The 21,678-nt window shown below is 41.0% G+C and overlaps 1 protein-coding gene across 1 annotated transcript in view; it reads right to left on the bottom strand.

The window, feature by feature from the left end:
• Nucleotides 1-3,313: 3,313 nt before the first annotated feature.
• The window catches only part of KLF5 (Kruppel like factor 5), a 26,494-nt gene continuing 8,129 nt past the window's right edge, over nucleotides 3,314-21,678 (bottom strand). The window contains exons 2-4 of the mRNA XM_026044533.1: nucleotides 19,096-19,966; nucleotides 17,893-17,952; nucleotides 3,314-4,895 (exon numbers count right to left, since the gene is read on the bottom strand). Coding sequence (XP_025900318.1) covers nucleotides 4,717-4,895; nucleotides 17,893-17,952; nucleotides 19,096-19,954 — 1,098 coding nt within the window. The 5' untranslated portion in view covers nucleotides 19,955-19,966 and the 3' untranslated portion in view covers nucleotides 3,314-4,716. The remainder of the gene's footprint in view (nucleotides 4,896-17,892; nucleotides 17,953-19,095; nucleotides 19,967-21,678) is intronic.

Genomic DNA, 21,678 nt, shown 5'->3' with positions numbered 1-21,678 from the left:
CCAGAGGACTGTTGTGCTTCCAGGTTGTTTATCTCAGGCCCCTGGTCATTGCCCTGCTTCTTCCTCCAACCCCTCCTCTGTAGTTTGATGACAGCAATGACCACCTATAGCTACAGCTGCACCATGGCACAGGGCTTGGAAGGGAGCCTCATGCTGATGGGCAGCAGGAACTCCTTGGAAACAGAATTTTGACATTATATTTTTCTCCAGCACACATAGCAGGAAAAAGAAAATTTCCCCAATGGTTTGGAAAATTGTGGAGGAAACATAGGTCCATTCAATTTTTTCTTCCCTGCTCCACTCCTCTACTAACCTGAGGAAGCTACCATGATAAAGCATTTTCCAAAGCAACGATCAAGGATTTAGACATGAACTGAATGTACAAATGGACAAGCACACATACACAAACATTTCATATATATTTCCATATGTACTTATATATAAAGACTAGTTATTTTCAAAAAAGCATAATAACAAGATCAGAAAATCCTTGAGAACGCTATTCCCATGGATAGGACTACGTAGATTTTCATGCCTAGTCTTCAGTAAAGCTCTCTGGTGCTCCAGCTCAAAACACATATCCCAGAAAACAGACACTTGTGGTGCTAGGAACACATCAGATGACAACAACCACCTAATGGATAGTGGCGATGAAGATGAGGGATAAGCAAACACAAAGTAGGCAAGTCTCTTTATTAAAAGCATCCCCATTGGGCTGCTGCTTCTGCTACTTACAGTGGCCAATAAATTCCCTCGGTCTTAGCACACTCCAAGTGCCAGGATACATTATTCAGCATATGAGTAATTCACCACATTCTTCTGAATAACAGTCAGTCCTTGAGCTAGACTCTGTTCTATGAAGGTCAACAGCAAAACTCCATTATTGCAGTTACACGGCACGTTGGAGCCTCGCGGCACCTTACAGAACAGATTAAACCAAGGATCCTTGCAAGGATCCCTGTTAATGAAGGCCCCAAGGTCCCCATGTGGGCATGGGGGCAATTACGGAGGAGCTGGCCTCAAGCTCATATAAAAACCACAGGAAGAAACTTGGCGCCCAGGAAGGAGGACAAAAATGTGTTCACGCGGTCCCTGGAAAAGCCAGTTCATCAACTGGAGTTTCCCTCTTCATGCGGAATGATAATTTGAGCACTAAGTGAGAATTTGAGCGCAGAATTTGACAGTTGCCTCAATATCCTGGGGAATTTTGCACTAAGTGCTTTAGATGAACTGTGTGCCAGCTATGGTGACACTACTTTTTCTTGCAGATTTTAAGATAAGCTGTGATGTTGGGCTCTTGTATTAATACCACTTATTGCAGTTGCCAGTAAAGAAAGCTTCTCTACCCTCAGTTTTATAATGTACACAGGTCTACTGTGTATGTTTCTGTTTATATTAGGTTACATGTTGCTGAAATAGATGGGTCTAATTATGGCCTTTCATTCAGGATTCAAATGAAGGTGCCATTAAGGGGGTTTACGCAACCAAGTAGCTGAGCAACAGAAAGATCTAAAACAAGTATGAGGCAATGCAGGAGGCCACACTGTGCAATCAAGGGCTTTTCGTGGTCTAAAAGCATGAGAAATCCAGAAACTAGAACTGGCTTCATCTATGAACTTGACACAAAACACAGGGAGAGAGAAGATTCACTCTACAAGACCAGAAGCAGCTACTAAACCCACCAACAGTCCCAGACCCAACGTGAATCCTTCAGGCTGAGGAAAGGGGCTTTTCCACTGCGTGCCATGGCACATCACTGCTCGCTGCTCTATCCCACATGCTGGAAAACAAGCTCTGGCGAGCTCTCTTACAGCAGCAGCGTGGAAACAGTTACCGATTTCATCGCCAATTTTCCCTGCTAACAGAAACACTCCAAGGGAATGCTGCACTTTTTCTAATTGCTGGATCTAAAAGGGGGCTAATGCTATGGTAATGCTTGTAGGAATGACTGCTTCATATTCTCCAAAACACCTCCCTCATATTTGCGGTTGTACACAGTTATGTCAGAGGGAGTCAAAGTTTCTTGGTAATTAACTAGGACTCTTGTTGCATTTATTAATGCTATCTTAGGTATTTTCTAAAAGGAGTGAGCAGGTGATATGTAGAACCAGTTTTATGTGTATAGATGGGATAACCAACAAAGAAAAATCAGCTGAGGGGAAACTGATTATGGCAAAGGAACTGAAAAATTTAAGAACTGATTGAGGAGTCAGAATTTAGATTTTTTTAGAAGAAATTTTGAATGAATTGGCAGTTATTTTTCAAAACTTAGCAAGTTGAGAAAGCAAATGAAATTCAAAATGAAATGTTTATTGGTTGTATTTTGATTAAAAGGAAAAAAAAAAAAAAAAAAAAAAAAGCCCCGTGTGACTGTTCTCTTTAAGCTTGAAGGAAAGAGCAAGGACACAAATGTAAGCCCAGATCTGAGAGGACACATTAGCTTGAATTTTTAAATTGAACCAAACTTCTCTCTTTGGAGAGACGAATGCTCAAAGGGAGACGACGCGGGGGAGAGCTCTGTGCTCTGCTTTGACAGGAGGCTTTTGGTTTTACAGGACACGGCACAGAAATGTTTTGGGGCTGGAGGCAATTCTGCTGGCCACCGTGCAGTTGGGTGCAACAGCTTCTATCCGCGTGGCAGGCGGGGGTCTCTGTGCTCCTCCCCGTGCACCACCCGAGCACCTTTCACTCACTACCGCACTCCTGGAGATGCTCTATTGCAATTGCTTCCACACTTACCACATACTTCTCTTAATGTTTTGATGGCAGAAAAGCACCACAAAGTAGTGCTCATCACTCCGCATTATTTTCATCAGGGCAGGAAGCAAAAGTGCTAGGTGCTTTCCAAAGAGACAACCCCTGCCATGGAGAGCACACGGTCTTAGCTTAATATTGCAGAGACTTCCAGCTCATAATGTGAAACCAGAGACCCTTCCCTCTCAGGAGCCATAGAGTGCACACACACACATTAGGCACTTTGTTTTATTTTGCAAAAAAAAAAAAAAAAAGTCTTTTATATATAAACCATTTCATTCTCTCTCAAAACATTCTACAACTATACAGCTGTTTGCTCCATCATTTGCATAGGAAATACCACAATACAAAAATAGGGTCGGGGGGAGGCAAAGAAGCAAAACAGCAACCAATTTATGCATGTGTTTCCACGTATAAACATTTTAAGCCTTACAAAATTATTTACATCATTTGTCAACTATTTACATTAAGAGCAACATTTCTAACTATAACAAACAAAACTATAATTTATCAAGTATATGTAAAATTGTCTTAAAAAAAGAGTCTATTGTATACCACAAATAAATAAAGACAAACAACAGTTTTAACAAAGCTAGGTTTTCCTGCAAGACCCTTTTTTGGTATTTTGATTCTTAACCTACCCTTTGGTTGACAGCTCAGTATTACTGCTTATGAACTCCAGACACTCTCTAGGCTTGTTTGTCGCACGGCCAAATCCTACACAAAACAACCTCATCTTTGGCCCTTCATTTACTATTTCCAAGTGGAACACTGTGGATCGAAGTTGTCGCTGGCACCAAAGGACTTCGTCGACTTCAGCGGAGTTTCAGCTACAGATGGAGCAGTCACTTTTGCCCTGCATGAGTGTGTGTCAGTCTGAACAGTGGATTATCTAAACTGCACTGTAATTTTAAATAAAATTACTGTATCTTTTACCTTCTAGGAAATTACATGCAATATCCATGTGAAACTGGATCATAATGGTGCCGAACCAGCTTAACATGTCCATGTATGAAAATTGCATCCTAAATCCTTCTTTTTAAACTGATACTAAGTTTAGCTTATAGTAAGAGGTTTAACATTCTGAAAACTGTAACTATCCCCATTATTTAGGCTTCCAACATTTACTTTATAGCTCATTCTAAGTGTTTTGCCCTTTTAAGCAATTTGAAAACAAAATCCTGCTTTGAATACTCAGTGCACACCCTTTGTGTTAACAGGTACAAAATATCTGTATGCTTAGCTCATTTCTCTCCAGAAAAAATAAAGCTAAGTTGGTACTGTTTAGAGAGGTATTTAAATAAATTTGTTTGCAAATGTGCCGTGGTATCAAATGTAAAGCAACTCCTTTTTTCAGATGATTTTTAGAAAACTTTTGTATTAAACCCCAAAAAGCTGATTTGCATATTTACAAAATCTTTGTCATAGCAAACATGCAACATCCAGAACAAAAAAGTTTTGTTCTATGGCTGTTTATGAATTTTTCTGTGTGTTTTATCTCCACAGAATGACTTAACGTTTAAAAAGAACCCACAAGTACTAAATATGTCCAGTAAAAACCCGACGGGTTAGAAATTCATGGCTTTTCCACTGTTCATTCACCTGCAGCCTCTCATTAACTCATTTACTAAACATTGTCACGATAATGACAGTGCTTTGGTCAAAACACTGCAACAGAAAAAAATGCGTAATGCTGCAATGTGTCAAGACATAATACTTGTGAAGAGATGAATCCTGCTGACTAAAGCCATATACATCATGAGAGCAAACAAACAAGCGAAACCTGGCGCTGCGATTCAGTGTCTTCCCTTTTTCTGCATAAATATACAAAATATACATTTCCAGTTTCTTTCGAGATTTCGTTTCAATGGATAACCCATCGTCAGGAACTAAGCTAGCGTTAGCCGCGAGTCGCGAGTCCATAGGAAATTGCATAGATGGGGAGCGGCGGCGAGCGCGGCCTCAGTTCTGGTGCCTCTTCATGTGGAGCGCGAGGTGGTCGGAGCGGGAGAAGCTGCGGTTGCACACGGCGCACTGGAAGGGCTTCGCGCCCGTGTGCTTGCGGTAGTGGCGCGTGAGCTCGTCGGAGCGGGCGAACCTCCAGTCGCAGCCTTCCCACGTGCACTTGTACGGCTTCTCCCCTGCAACACACACAATGCACGGGAATAAGGATCCGGCCGCCACTCCTCGGCGGGAAACCCCTGGGACGGGGGACACGCGCGCAGGGACAGCCATCCAACAGCAAAGGACACCACCAGACTGACACACATTCCGCTACACTCATCTCAACACAGAAGGCAGCGCAGAAACAAGCCAGACTAGCCCTTCACTTACACTTTTAAGAATGGGCAAATCATGATACACGGAAGTTTTTTAAGAGTAAGTCTGCAATTACAAAGACTCCTTATAGCGCATGGATCTGTTTAAGAGCTTCTGCTGTGTAAACAGTGTTGCACACTGTGTGACAAACACAACTGGGATAATATTTTCAAAAATCTCAGGGGTAATAAAATCTCGTGGTATTCTGGTGTGGGCTAGCTATATATAGAAGAAAGTGTTTTAAAGCCCAAAGTCTCGTTTTTCAGAGCTGAATATCGGGAATTAGGCGCTTAACTGGCCATATTTTTAGAGGTGTCGAGTGTTTGCTCTTCACCTTGGTCTATACTGACATAAGGGAAGGGAGGCACTTCTGTAAACCTGCTACCTTAAGGAAGCTCTGAATTCAGCTTTAAAGTATCCAGCTAGACTTGAATGTATTGGCACAACCACCCAAAATATTTGCATTCATCCATTTTAGAAGGGTAAATGTGTTATTTTAGGTATGTCTACAATTTATAGATTTGTTTGTTGAAATGGAAGCCACAAAGTCAAGATGTCTTCTGTGTGAAAACAGAACTCCACATGCGCCCATACCCCTGCTCAGGAGCAGGTGTCACCCTAAAAACAAACTTCATGTACATGAATAGGGATAAATGACCCATTTACCGGCCTTGGTTGACAAAACCACCTTTAAATTGGTATATTCCTTTATTCTCTATATCTTGTGTATTAATTTGACCCATTTAGTTAAAAAGAGGAGGCAAATGGACATTAGTGAAGCGCTCAGCGGTGTCTTTATCTGCAGCAGAACCGGGTCAAGGCCAAGCTCACTGCAAGGCCTCTCCAATGCGCATTGCATGTTCTCCCCCTCCACTTGGTCACAGGCCTTTGCCCTCACACTCTCAAGCCTACAGCATCCCACGGTAGCTACTTTTCCAGTTTTTACCATCAGATTAGCAAATGAAAGAAAAAAAAAAGGAAGAAAGGAAACCAGCAGCCTGCAATGAGATTGTTTGTCCTACACTGGCTGCACACAGAGCACCATCTGAGAACGTTCAGTAAAGCACTTCAGAAACTCTAATTATTATAAAACTGTTTTTGTCTGTCTCTACTGCTTTCTCTGATGAACTAACTAGTAACTTTCCACCCACAACTAAAAGCAAAACCGGCCCTCTGCGCCCAATGGGGAAGTGACTTCCCATTGGCAGCACATCCACAACTGGACTGAGATTTCCAGAAGAAAAAACAAACAGGCGGGTAAACAATCACCCCTCTGCATAACTGGCAACTGGGATTTATTGAAATCACAGTGGGGAAACTTCATCCTTAAATAAGAGCAAACTTAGGATCTAGGATCACCTGTCGCAGAGTCTAAAATTACTTGATTTATGATAAACCAGACCAGAATTTGTTACAAATTTCATAGCTGAATTTAGTCTGTCTGATGATGACTGAAGATAGATCTATCATATATGACTTTTTATTCCACACAAAGCATACTGTAGGTTAAAGACTTTGTAATGTGTAAAGCTTATTTAATATGAGAGGTCAGTTGAGATATCATATTTGGTCTTCATGGCAGAGTGACATGCAAGATATTTATTCAGACGAGGATCTTTTGTCATCCTGAATGTACTGAAATTTGGTCTAACTACAATGAAGTCTGCAAAAAACTGCACTGCTAACCCATGCACACAGCACTACAGAAATCTGCTGAAAATGCACCATGCTAAAACACATGCACACATTGCACAAAAGGGTTACTCCTGCACTCAAAACATCTAAGGCAAAGCCAGGGTATGTCTTTTTCTTTCATCTTTCCCCTCCTTTCCCATATTGGATTTAAAATCATTTAATCAAGTGCTTTTATCTTTAGAATTAATTTTTAAACCTAAATACAGAGTAGTCTCAGCAACATCTATCTACAAAAACTTCCTGCCTGTCTTGGAGACCTGTCACTTAAACTGCCATATAACACATATAAAACATATAACCATTTTCTGATCCGCCCCCCCATCCTGACTGCCCAAAGAGCAAATATGTCGGGAGGCTCTGTGTACTCCAAATACTTGTTTAACATTTTTGCAGAATTAGATAGGGAATGAGAGGAATGGTAAAGAGGGCAGACCAATAACTAACCTAGAGAAAGACTAAGAATGTGTAGAGGGAAACAGAGCCCATGAGATTTAAATCACAGTTTCTTAAACTTGGTGTCTGGTGATATGGAGTCTTTGTGATTTCACCAGGATTTGCACTTCCTTACAGTGGGAAAAAAAAAATCAAAAATTGTCCTGCATAGATAATATCTGACCCTGTTCACATGGTAAGCAAAGCTGATGTCCTCCTATTCTAACTGTATGCTGTGAGCAGCAGCCCTGCAGTGATAAAGTATGGCAAAATCCAAGCCCTGCTGCGTTCAACGGCAAGACCTCTACCAAACACCAGGGCACCCGGGGTTCCGGGGTCCTGTCTGGAACGTGCAGTAGCCTCTCCTGCTGTCGATGCCCTCACTGCCACAGTTAGGGACATGGAGAGGCGCTGCCGGGCTCTGCACCGTGACGCTGGATGCGGCTCCTGGCTCCACGCAACTGGAGTGACCCCAAACTGAACACCACCGCGCCCAGGGGATGCGCGAGGGGAAGGGGTCAGGGCCTCGCACAGAGTGTTTTAGCAGTGTTGCTTTTATAGGCGAGAAATTAAAGCCAAAATGCTGCTTTTAACCCCTGCTTTGGCTAACGGTGAGAGCTGGAAAATATATTTTTAGCGCCAATGTAGAGGCCCAGATTATTTTGAATAAATCCTAGGGGTAACATACTGAATATCTATGTTTGTCATGCTAGTTTCCGTTGGAAAGTTCTATTTAAGAACTGAATCAATTTCAAATGTTTTCCTTTTGGGCAAGGAAGCAAGGGGGGCGAGAAAAAGAAGGTGGAGATTATTTTCATTCCCTTCAAGAAAGCAGAAGAACAACTCGCCAGTAGTATTTTTGCTCTCGCAAGCCATACACATGCTTTTTGTCACTTAGCAGAAATAAGAATTTGGTCTAAGTTCCTGTGGCAAGGGGAAAAAAAGCCTCACGTTACACTCACTTTTTTTAAAGTGATTCTACCTCTTTGCTACACTGACTTTAAGGCACTCAGAAATCCCGGGTGGAGGATTTATTTAAAAAAGACGTACACACAACAAGGGACACTGAATCCTTTATCCACTATTTTCACTGGCTACGCAGTAATGTACGATTTATTTACTTTAATGATTGTGTGACATACAGTAGCTGTAAAGTTTCCGAAATATTTGGGTTTCCTCCAGCAATTTAGAACTTCTATAGGGTGTTAAACCAAGAACGCCACCAGTCATCCCATGCGAGTGTAGGGTAGCTCCGTTGCTGGAACGTGATCACTGTATCAAACAGATATTTCACTGTAAAGGCAAAAAAACAGCTAACTCCTCCACTTGAGGGGAGCTTCCACGGGATTTGTGAGAATGTCAACACTGTTCAAGTAAAACACCGTGGAGGAAGCTGGTACCGATTCCTAGCCAAATAGCACACTCCGATCCTTTCTTCCCAAGCCAGAAATATTATACACAGCACTTCTGGGAAACAGAACTGCTTTCCTTTAAATTAGACTTCAACGGGATAGCCATTTCATAAGTTTAATTGGATTTTTGCATAACGGCCTTCCAATATCACTGCTTTAAATATTTTGCTAGGCTTATAGATCACAAAATGTATTTTAAGTTCTTGAACTGCTAATATATATCCCTTCTCCATCTTTTTCTGTAATCATTCGTAGTGGATGAGAAACAGGTTTGTACTTGAGCACAGAAGTCCCAAGCACTAATGTTTAGTTTGGAATTTCTTTGACAGAAAGCATCTAGCAAGAGATAAGGGAATTTAACCTGAAACAAGACTATTTTTCTTGTAGCTTGTTTATCTGTTAAAGGAATAATAATGATGGAAGATTGCCAGGATATCAAAAAGATGTCGGATGTCTGTAAGAGAAGTCCCCTGTAACACGCTAAGCTAATTAGCCACTTTGGTAGATAAACTTTGGATCCCGAGGCAGATCCCAAGCATTGGGATGCGTGCTGCTACCACAGAAGGATTATGTGGACTGGAAAGCCACAGAGTGCTGGCTCTTCTCATTTTAATATATATTTATGGGATTGAATCATTTTAAAATACCCAGATTTGTCTTCTAATATTAATTCTCTCCTCTGGCAGTCATTGCCCTAGTCATCTGGATATGGTACTGAGCCACCAATGTGGTGGCTGATGGTCATTTGGAAGACACCTTCCATAACTGTAATCCTTGTTCAAAAAAAGTTTCTATTTAAAGTGATGTTCAGAGAAAAGCAGTCATTAAAAAAACTCTAAATCAGTGATGAATTTCCCACTTAATAGKAAAACAAGCTGTCTAACTTCACCAAAGAGTGGTGGGACTTTATTTCTGCAGTTCACTACTGGAGGGGACGTCTTTAAGTATAAAGCTGCAAACAGCGAGGAACAGGTTTTCAAACTTGAAGTATTCAACTGTGCTCATGCAGAGATCCAAACATGGGTATAAGCAAGTTAGGTTACTGTCAACATGTGCAAGTTCTTTTGATTTCTATCAGAGTTTTGAGTTTGGACCTTCCTTGAAGAAGAAGCACCATTTCCAGACTTSAAAAAGGAAATATCTGATTGCAGCTCTTAAGAGCAGAAAGGAAGYCTCCTCTCATTCCCTCCAACACTTTACACAGAATCACAGGATGGATGAGGTTGGAAGGGGGCTCTAGAGATCATCTATTCCAACCCCCCTGCTCATATTACTTGTGTTCACTACATGCAAATAACCTACGGCCACAAAGAGTATGAGAGCTGTTTAAGCACTGGGAGCTGTGAGTAAAGAACACAGGCCCGTGTTAAATGGAAATAAATGGGAATGTTGAAAGTATTCYAAAGGTCTTGCAGTACAGGCATGATGACTACAAAGTAACTGAAGTGACCAAAATTACATCCAAGCTCCCACCTTTAGGAGTTAGCATCAGACATGATCAAGTAATAGGAAAAAAGGAAAAGGGTCAGTAGGCACCGTAATTGGCTATGAACGAATCTTCCCTTCTTGTTTTGTTGGAAAGTCTTTTTACCTGAGGTTGGAGAATGGATGGGGAAAGAATTCATTCTGGAATTCTGTACAGAAGTATACATGCCATTTTTGCTCCACTAACAGAAACAACATGTTTTGGGTTGCTCTTGCCATATCATTACATTATCCTTGTCTGGCATCTACCTTCTCAGGAGCTAAAAGATGGCAAATCTCACAACTCCAGAAAGCCAGTCTCAAAGAAAGCCCTGCTTATCTGTAACTGTATTCAACGCCAGAGGTTGGGAGCCCAGCTTGGCTTCTAGGGAACGTTCGAAACAATCAACACACAGACACTAACCAGTTTGCTTCTGTGGAATTATTTCACTAGTGCAAGTGTTTGGCCTTGAAAGTTCATCTAGGTGCAACAGAATACTGAGAAAAAAAGCAGAAGTTACTGCACTACAGTAATCTTAGCAGTAGTTACCTATGGTAGGTACAGTAAAACAGATCATTAGAAGCATTTATGTTCTCTAAAAGTTTTCAGTGTATTCGCTTTTGAGTTTTTCACCTCTTAAAATCAGTCGTCCATAGGTCCCTGCCATGTTATAATCTTAAAGATCTGGGGAAAAAATGCGCTTTTTTCTCTCCTTTGTTCCAGTTTGCCTGAAATAGCTTTCCTGTAGCTTATAGCATCACAGTTTTAAAATTCAATCCCTTCCAGCTTGACAGGAACTGAAAACAGTTGTTTGGGCATATGCCTAAATCGGGAGTAGCTTTTAGCTCCGCAGGTTTACCTCATGGTACTAGGCCTCCTCTCTGTCACTGACTAACTATTCTAGTCATTGTTAGAAGCAGTTCCTTTTCTCTTCTGTTTTAGGACAGAGTGTTTTTGTTTAGAGAAAGAATGGAAAGCTGAAATTTTTAAATAATGAGCCCCTCAGCTGCTTAAAAGCTGTTAGGTACACTGGAATCCTTATGCTGTCCAAGATGGGCTGGATTAAACGACCAGGAGTKCAGGAAGAGGTCTAAGTAAGGCAAGTTTATTTTGTGAGGAAATACATGTGAGGAAATAAATTTAGTCACTTAATATCAAGTCCACCAGTGATATGAACGCATAACACATACTGTGTAAATGATATAATGAAGTCTGTCCCTAGCCTAACACTGACTAGAAGGTGACCCCTATGTGCAATTTCACAACCAAATGGCATTTTGAGGAATCCTCTAGCAGAGCACCGCGACTTGTTTACCCAATCATTGATAAATTAAGTAGCAGTTGATCTCTTGCTGTGTGTGAGCAAGGAAACAAGTGTGAACAAGGAAAACAGAAATGCCGCTTCAGAAAGCGAAGAGGGCAGTCAGGACGTTGGGCATTGCTCACTTTGTGAGTGAGCAGCAATGCAGAGGCGTCATCTTCTCAGCGCTCCCGCCAATGCTTCGCGCACTCCTACTTTGCTAAGTGTTGTCTCACGCAGGTCAAGGATTACAGGGGAATCTCGACTGGCCTGTGAAATGGTTTGTTTTCTTTCTGGCACAAGATACTGTCTTAACAGAGGTGGTCTTTCTTGGAGGAGATATGCAAACAAAAAAGGAGTTTTTTTTTTCTTTTTAAGTAGATTTATAAGAAATCCCTGCCATCTGGGGTGCATGGCTGTGTCTACAAGCTCTACACTGAAGAACATTTCCTCCTCTATGCCTATGGTGCAAGAACAACTCTTTAGTTTTCATACCAATAACRCTGGCTCTTGTACAGTCAGATAAGAGGTGCTCTTAAAATGGAATTTATTAAACATGCACTGCAGACTTCAAGGTTTCCATCTACTGTATGAATGCAAAATGCAAAAAGCAATACATGAAAGTCTGCTTGAACTAAAAGCAAAGCACTGTATACTTGCCAAAATTAAAGGTTTTAATATGTCCTTAATCTGAGTTGTTAGAGATCACTGAATATAAATAATGCAGTCTGACAGAACAGGAATGCTGCTACCAAGATACTCAGACTAAACTAGGACATTACTTAAATGTTTCTAATCTTTCACCAATGGGAGGTGCAGGTCATCTAACAAACAACAAACTGCCRACTACTTGCACTATATTCTGTGGAACCAGCAGAGTCAATTGTCCGAGACGAGCTCAGAAATTAATTACAATACAGAATGTCTAATCAAATAATGGAAAGTTTTAATCACTGGCAATTGCTGTGAATCTTGGRCTATATTAAGTGTATGTAGGGCAGTCTCAAAATGAACTATATTTAAAGCCAGTCTCTTAGGTCAACAGTTTCCTTATCAGGAATCAAATATCCTGGAACTGAAGTTTAATCCTCTCAGGGAGCAATTGACAGAAAAAAAMCACCACATTTTTTTAAGCTTTCATGCTTAGAGAGACTTTCTAGGCTTTTAATCAAAAAAAAAAAAAAAAGAAAAAAAAAAGAAATATCAGGATATCAGGCTTCTACATATCTAAAATCTAACAAGACCACTCCCCACTTGACACCTTGGAATTTAATTACTGTTTTACAAAAACTGAGCACCGGACCCTGCCATGAAGTAACACCTGATTAAATACAGGCCTTTACGGCTAAGAMTTCAGCCAAAGAAGCACAACACACTCAAACTTGTTTCATTTGGGCAGTGGCTAGAGATAAAAAAGCAAATCAATTAATCCAAAGGTCTGTAATCATTTGTGAAGGGTTTGAAAATGCATTATTTTCCCTCAAACAACCTTTTGCACCGAAAAATAATGTACTTCCATTTCTCACAAAGGCAACTAATGGATTTAGCAGAATTCATAAATAAAAGATATCAACATACTCTCCAGCAGTCTAGCAACACTGCACTTTAATGCACTTTCACAACAGTTTTATTTAACTCTACTCCATTTTTCCTTATTCTAGTCTTATCAATGACGGCATTTATTGACATCTCCCTACAGCAGAATCCGTAGGGCTGACTCATTTAACAGCTTAAAGAAATCAAACCTTTAGGGAAACATTACTTAATAGCTATTTTCATGATCCAAAGAATTTTCCAGGATCATGTTTGCTACATACACTGAAACCTGCAACCACGAGCAAGAAGAAATCTTCTTGGGGCTCAGTTAGTACCAGAGTGTATTAGTACAGGAGTACTAGTGCCCCTTAGTACAATGTGAGCAAAATCCTTAATTCTCTGGGATGACTTAACCAATATATGTTCTTGTTGCGAGGTGCTTTTTCTTTGATAGGAGTCCACTCCCACTTCTCTTTCCTTCTGAGCAACAGGTATATAATAGGAATTCTGAATTCCTAAGCAAGTGTATTTGGAACTACCTGTAATACTGTTTTATATATATATACACACACATATATATATATACACACATATACACACACACACATGTGCGTGTGCTAAAGTCTATTGCATACGACTGGTTCTAATTTTGATTGACCATCATAGTCTAATTCTGGATTTATTGAGACAGAGATCTAAATTAAAATAAAATGTTAACACCTTGAGGAGCTGCATGGGTTAGCAGCTGCCTCATGCTGTCTTCATGAACATATGAAATAATTAGGGATGGTGGAAGTATTTTGAGTGCATCTCATTTAGACAAATGCCATTTCTCTAGAGTTATCTCGGCTTCCACTTCCCATCACCAAATACTAACTAGATCTATAGATAGAGATGAAATAGTTGTGCAGTTAATGTTAGAAACTATTAATGGCAAACCGACCACGTGATCAGAGAACATGCCTGTACAAAGGCTCTGCACACGGAAAACCAATATGCAGCTGGAAAATGTTCTCAGCGCGTGTGTCCTGATGTGTTCTACATAATGATAGGTTTTCTTCTTAAAACCAAACACAATTCTGAAATGTGCAGCTGTTCACAGGAAAAAAAAAAACCTCACCCTGGAGCCAATCACACTCCTGCAGTTTCCAGGTAGGCTATTCCAGGTGCTTACATATAAAGACTCCACTTTAGCAGTCCCAAACTTCTACGTATGAAGTACAGCAGGAGAAGACACAGGCCTGCTGTCTCTAGAGGATTACCTGACCTATACGTGTATGTTCAGATTTCACACAAGGAAGCTAAAGGTGTCTATTTCGCACAATTAACTGTATTTCCCTGACATTTGACATGTTTATCAAGTTGTACACCAAGTTGTTTGTTATTCTTCTGCTTTAAGGAAAAGTCACTGTCAAGTAGCCTGTAACGGATGCATAAAAACTCTACATACTATATAGGCCAGCTGCACAATGCAAGTTATGAAAACTTGTTCTGTGACCAAGAGATTAGAAATATTTTTTTTTAAATCCCTGAAACAACAGGTAAAAAAAAATCCCTTCAATCTATTTTGAAAGATGTTCTAAGCGACACTTCAGAATATTGAATATTATTTTACCTGTTTCAGGAAAAACTTGTCCCAAGTGAAGATACCATACTTAAGTGTTTCAGAAGATATTACCAAATGTACTGGGTACACTAAGTCAGAGCTGATCCAGAGCTGATAGACATGGATATAAAATGTCATCTACCTTTGCAGCAGTAGGTTGGTAGTTTGTGTTAAATTTTTAGATATTGCTAGTTTATTAACAATTCAAATTTCCTTCCTAAGTTAAAAACTAAAACACTAAAAAAAGCAATTACCTGAGGAAGAAAAACAGATGCCTCCTTCAGGGACTAGCACAGATACAGCAACCTGACTTAGTGTTTTGTTTACTGAGTACTGAATTCCAAATCAAGAGCAAAACCATGAATATGGGAGGCAGGCATAATTCCATCAGGACAAAACCGGCTCAAAATGTCTGATCTGATACAAGGTAAACACCTCAAAGACAACTARGAAGACAAATGCAAGGCATTTGCCGCTTGTCTTTTTCTTACTCTTTTATTTAAATGTAACTTATAAAGTCTGCCAAGGTATTCATATTTGAATTTGGAAAAAGACTATAGCCTACATTCCATCTTTTAAAAATAACATTTCCCTTAAGTTTGTTCTCAAAGAACATCTATTAAACTCAATCAAAGCCATTCAGTAGAGAAAGACTGCTAAATAAATACTGTATAAAGGCTGAGATTTTCCAATACAAAAGGAAAACCATAAGGGCTGCCTTGACTTTTAATGGCAGACAAACTTTGCTGCGGGCTCTTTTATTTTAAAATGACAGATTGCTGAGAAGGGCAGGGACTGGYTGGGATGAGAGAGAGACTAGAGCCAATTTTAAAAGGTATTGTTAAGAAACTAAGAATAAGGAGAAAACAACTTCAGTGGTCCATGATTACTAAAGAACGGGTTTAGCCAGATAAACAGGTCTGCAATCCCTGAAGGGATTTGAAAGAATATCACACACAGCTTTATTAAAATGGATTACGTGACACTTCAGACTTTGAAGGTGCAGGTTTCATAAGATTTTTTTTTTTTTTTTAAAGGAATCAAAGCTCAATAGCCCTGTATGAATTCATAGTTCTGGGGAATAGGGTGCACAAAAAGCAGACTTTATACAGACAAAAGAACACAGATTCAGCCCTCAGTATCAAGTCCTTCTCTTTTCAGATCAATAGTAAATTCCTGTTCACTCCTGAAGAAACTAGGCGTCCCAAAGTAATTTCACAGGTTTCCCTGGGATTGTGTCCGTTCACATTAACACTCAGTGAATTGATCTRCGTGGTAGTGGGAATGTGAGCAATCTTACTTGTACTAAGACAMATTTCAGCTGTATGTGAAGACGGAGATTTTAATGGGCACTGGGAATCTCTAAGTATTAAATGAATATATAGCAGAGTTTAATTAGTCTGAACTCCGAAATAATGCAGGTAACAGTATATGGACTCACATTCTTGCATGTTAAACCTTTAGACAGTTTATCCCTTCATTCACCTCCCTAGAAGACCCTTTGTATTAGAGACTTGCTTAAGTTCACTAGATTTTTATCTAGAACAACATTCTTGTTTCCATGAATACATCAGCTTCTCTGACCTCTGCACATTTAGCCACATTTCTAAGGTCAAGTATCTATAGGTAAAAAAGTGAAGTCAACAGTAAACACTATCGACCCTAAGCAATCTACATTCGTGATGAGATACATATTTCCATGCATGGAAGTGGTAACTTTATAAACTTCACAGGCATTTCTATTCAAGATAGAACAGAGGTATAAACTGATAAAAAAAAAAAAAAAAAAAGTAACAGCGGGGATTTCAAACAGCGACTAAGTAATGTTCATTTTTAGAGTAAAGCTTTTTTTTAATCTCTCTTCCTACCCTCATTGTGTAATAGTAAGCAAAGTATTTTAAACTGATATTTAATTGCTGGCTAAAACACGTAAGTGGAAATTGCACTCACTTCACTTTACAGATTATTTATTAAAGAGTGTTACATTCTCTGATGTCATTCAGGTTTATAGCCTCATGAAAATATTCCATTCCTAATAAGTTAGTTGATAATGAGTGATTAAATTTATCACAAAATATTTATAGCAGCATTTTTGTTCAGTCTACTGCTAATGTAAAGTAATAATCTTCGTACAGGTGCTTTATTTTTTTTTACTGTAGCAGCAAGAGAGGTAAATTTCATTTATCAAAACAAAAATTCCACAGYAACAATTTAGCTGGCAAATTTCTTTTCGATAATCCAAGAATCCATTCACAAGTTTCCACAGAAACACTGAAACTCTTTTTGTCAGATCACAACTCATGCTAAGATTTGTTTTGACTTCTGGTTTAAACTTAGGTGAAACTCCACTACTTGATCGGCACCGGCGCAGTGCTGACAGTCTATTTCAATAAGTGAATTGCTTGAAATGCGACTCCTGCACTGCCTAGACCTGAGGCTCACACATAAAAGGAGTTCGACTTCAAACTCAATTTTCAAAACAAGAATAGTAGCGTCTCGTTTGATTACTTTTCAAGAAAAATGTTGTGTGCTTTTTACTGTAAAGATTTAGCAGAACGGATTTTGTGCTAAGATCCCAGCAAAGAACCATCCTAGCAATTTCAAAGTGTGGTGTTACAGATTTGGGGGGTTACGGATTTCTCCCAGATCTCCTTCTCTTTTCAACAGATCTAGTTTTGAACAGACTGGTTTCCCTCCTTATGGCTGCCCTCGAGTATATGGGCACTGTATGCACACATAAGCAAAGCTCTGTCCTGAGTTTAGTCCATTGCAGGCCYGTGAACCGGGTCCGTGTCAAGGCACAAAAACAAATGTTACACTCTAAATGTGTATTTTCATTTCCTCCATTTTACTATCTTTTACCAACAATTTTTTTTTTTAAATATAAAACAGCTTACTGGCTTACGGTAAAAAAAWAAAATAAACAGTTCATGCTAAGGACAAAGTAACTGGAGAAAAATTCTAAGATTAGGTAATTCTAGCTGGTCAAAATGAAAGCCCCAAACAGAAAATTCTACTCATTTTGCTAGACTTTGAAATTAGTAACAAGTTTACTATGTTTATTTCAAGATTTGTAGGGAGCTTGTTTTTTTTTTTTTTTTAAATACTGCACAGCATTTTAAGATTGAAAATTTCACCGATTTTGTTCTTAATTGTTTTCAATTTTGTATTGCAGAAGTCTTAACAAAAGCGCCTTAACAAGAAAGTGATTTTACTTTTTAGGGACTAACCCAGAAAGCTTTAACCAAGCCACCAGCCTGAGCCCACGCCACTCAGGAAGCGACAAGGAGAAGCCGGCAGACCAAACACACTCGCTTTTCCAGAAGCTAGAAAAGCCATTTCGGAGCAAGGGGCACTGAGAGTGGGTACATACCAGTGTGAGTTCTCAGGTGCGCTTTTAAGTGGGAAGACTTTGTATAAACTTTTGTGCAGCCTAAAACAAAAGAAAATAGAAAGGAGGGCAAACACATCAGTATCGAGAGAACAGGAACACTCCGGATTAAACTTCCTCGTTCAGTGCTGAGGTACTACCTGGAAATATTTAAGTTTGCAACCTTCTGGCAGCATAATAATTTAAAAGTATAATTTAATATACAAAGCTCTTAGGGAGATGYTGCTTACTTAGGGAAAATGTGTTGCTTTACATAGGGTGAAAAAGAAAAAAAAATAAAGGTAGAAATTACCCAGTAATATAGCATAAACCAACAGCTACTACAATCCACACACAGTAACACCTGTTACATAAATTGTCCACTCAAGACTTTTATTTTTCAAAATTTCCTAAAAAAAAAAATGCACAAGTCATCACCGTAGTTATTCATGACTGTACATAACTTTTGCATTAGGCATTTGGATAATATATCACCCATGAATCATATTTATTAAGGGAGACATCAGCTAATTGCAGCACTTTCTAGATGTTTCAGAACGGTGTTAACAGCTTTTATCTGGGATCCCATATTACTTGAAGGAACAGTGGATAGAATCAGATTTCTCTTCCAGTTCAGTATAAGAAAGAGATAGGCTTTAAGGGAATTTATCCGTAGACAATTTTCAAAGGCAGCTTTAATGGATTTATCTAGGTAGCTGAATTCCCTATTCATAACAGGGTAGATACGGCCATGACCTCATCTGCCAGGAACTGAAATGATTCTTTTAGCGTCGACGAACCCAAACTAAGCTGAATCACTTTGCAAAAACTGAACTGCTGGTCCCYCACTGGACCTCAAAAAGTGAGGGGATAAGGTGGACAGACACGGATTGAAATTAGAGAAGGTTGCATTTTTTTTTCTCCTATACAGTCTAAGTTTTTTTAACAGCTTAGCAGTTTAACAAAGTAAGAAATAACAGGGGAGAATAACTTGATGTACAATATCAAGTACAATATAAGCAAAGAATCTGAAAAAACACCTCAAAAATGAGACACTGAAAGAAGAAATCTTATTTTAATAAGAAAGGAACTGTTATCTCCAGAAAGACTACAGCTAAATAGAACAATTTATATCTAGTCTATGCTTATTCACACTTTTTCATCCCAAGGGCCAGGCCTGCATGCTTTCCCGAAACACCTGCTTACCGGGATAGTCACAGTAGTGGATACGTCTTTTCTCCAAGTCCGGGTTACTTCTTCTGTTGTACCTGACYGGTTGTATATTTGGGGTAGTTATTGGCAGCGTGGCTGGTATGTTTGGATTGTGAATTGCCAGCTTGGAAGCTATGGTTGCGGCATACGATGGCGGAGGGGTTAAATTCTGCAGCATCTCTGCTTGTCTATCTGGACTTCCAGGCTCTGAGCTTGGGGGTGAAGGGGGGAAGTAGGTGGCCTGCTGTTGAAGAAACTGGTTTGGCATCGTGTAGGTGCACGGGGGGATGCCCTGGAACTGTTTCATTGCAGTCTGTGGAAGCGCYGGGGAGAGCGTGTTAAGGCCTGCCATAGCAGAGGGCATGGAGACACTGTTGAGGGAGTCCATTACGGCAGCCTGGGGAGTCGTGTTGGGCATGTCGAGATCCGGGGAGCTCAGGAGCTGATATAACTGGCCCTGCTGGGGCGCCACAGAAAGGTGAACGTCTGGAGTAGGAAGCTCCTGCTTGATAAAAATGTTGTTCACGTCAGGAGTTTGGTGAGAGCTGAAGATGCTGGTAAACTCAGGGAGGGCCTGAGTAGGGGCAGGAGTAGGGGCAGTAGTTTCACTCTGGTGGCTGAAGATCGTGACTGGTTCTGTCTTGATGTGGGTCACACACGGTCGCTGCGATTTGTACAGGCCAGTTCTCAGGTGACTAATGTCAGGGAGGAAGACATTCATGTTGATACTGTAAGGCAACCCTTCACTGTCAGTGAAAAACTGGTCTACAACTGAGGCACTGTCTCKTCTGTATTTTTTATGTTCAGGGATGACAGGAACGGGCGGGAGCTGAGGTGACAGATATTTCTCCATTTCACATCTTGTCTATAAGAAACAAAAGAGATAATCCACATGATTTGCTATCACTTAGCAAAAAAAGAGGGCACAGAAGTCACGCGTGAGGCTCTGAATATAACAAACAATATTGTTTAGCCAACTGCTAGTCACCGAGAGAAGAAATTTTAAGCAATTCACACTAATGAAAAACTGTCTTTTTAATTGGCAGGCTGATCAAAAACATCCAGAAGATAAAACGACAGCACAAGTTGTTAATGCAGGACAAATACTAGGAGGGAGCTAATGTTTTAGGATATGACACTTCTYGTCTTTTATGTCTACAAGAGAACACTACATATAGAAATGATAGGCTGTGYGACTAATCTGCAGATCTTGCACTCTGGAATTCACTGCTCTAACAAGATCACTGCCTGTTTCACGCACTGCTCTTTGAAATGCTAACTCCAAAAGCCACATCCTCAGCTGGCTATTTGAATGCTAATACTTCAAACTATGTTTATATATATACACACACAGATATATATATAAATATATATGCATGTGTGTATGGGATTTTATACTTCTAGGACTTTTCATGCTTGGAAGAAAGTTATGAACACGACACCGAAGTGTAAAGTTACAAATAACACAAAATAAAGAGAAGACAGGTTGACTACATTAGTGCTTCCTTTGTATAAAGTGTTTCTGGGACAACACTAACACTTTTAAAAAATCTACGCAGCGTGTAATTGGTTAATAACGTGCCAAACATGTCCCTATTCATGTCTCAGTCCTAGGAGAGCTCTTTAATTACCGGGAAATCATTCCCTTRGTGTCCTGGTGCTAGGGAATCCGTGGGTGGCTGCAGCCTGATCCATTACGGGTACAGTCATCAGCCAAACATCCACCACGCTCTCTCCAGTGGGCAAATGCTGCGTTCATTCCCCCTTGCCCTGCCACGAGCGCACTCACGGCGCGTCCCTTGAGCAGCCCGAAGGGGAGAGCGGCAGGCAAACAGCACGGGAGCCGAAATCCCGAGTGGATTTCAAGGGCTTCCTTCAAAGCCCCCCCAGTAAACAAAACAAACAAACAGCGCAGCATTCCCCGTCCTTTGATCTCGATCCGCCCCAACATGCCAGGCTGCTTTTCCTAGCCCTTGTTTACGAGCCACGGGGCTTTGAAGCCAGAAGTTACGGCGTCTTTGGGCACATCCCGCCGAAACGCGGCRCCCGAAAGGCCGCTGCGCCGGGCGGGCAGCGCAGGGACGGGAGGGGACGGGAAGCACCGGGACGGGACGGGAGGCGGCGGAGGGGGCGCCCGGCCCCGTGCGCGCTCCGCTCCGCTCCGCGAGCGGGACTTTGGGGGGGAAGGAGGGTCGCGCGGAGCCCGCGCGGTTGCTAAAAGCAGGTTGCGGCCGGCGCGCTCTGCTTTTAGCTCCTCCAGCTGTTTGCATGTGGATCCATTTCCAAAGTGTTTTCTGGGACGGCCAGAAGTCCCGGGAAGTCCCTTTCCCCCCCTCCCGCTCTGCGGGCACCCCTCCTCCCCCCCGCTCCGCGCACCCTTTCCCCAGTTGAACATGACTCTGTGCGTGGGCGAGGGAGACAGGCGGCTGCGCTAATTCTGCTGCCGGGCAAGTGCGAAGGCAGCAGCTGTAGCTTTCAACACACTCGCAGGGGCAGCGCGGCTCCCCCCCCGTGCCGGTGCCGTCCCGGCCCCGCGCCCGCGGCCCGCGCTCCGCCTCGGCCCCGGCCGCGCCCCGC

The sequence above is a fragment of the Nothoprocta perdicaria genome, unplaced genomic scaffold (assembly GCF_003342845.1).
Source record: "Nothoprocta perdicaria isolate Ctin4 unplaced genomic scaffold, notPer1 scaffold_37, whole genome shotgun sequence".
Classification (NCBI taxonomy): Eukaryota; Metazoa; Chordata; class Aves; order Tinamiformes; family Tinamidae; genus Nothoprocta; species Nothoprocta perdicaria.
Note: the sequence above shows the minus strand (reverse complement) of the source record. Positions and strands in the feature narration are given on the sequence as shown.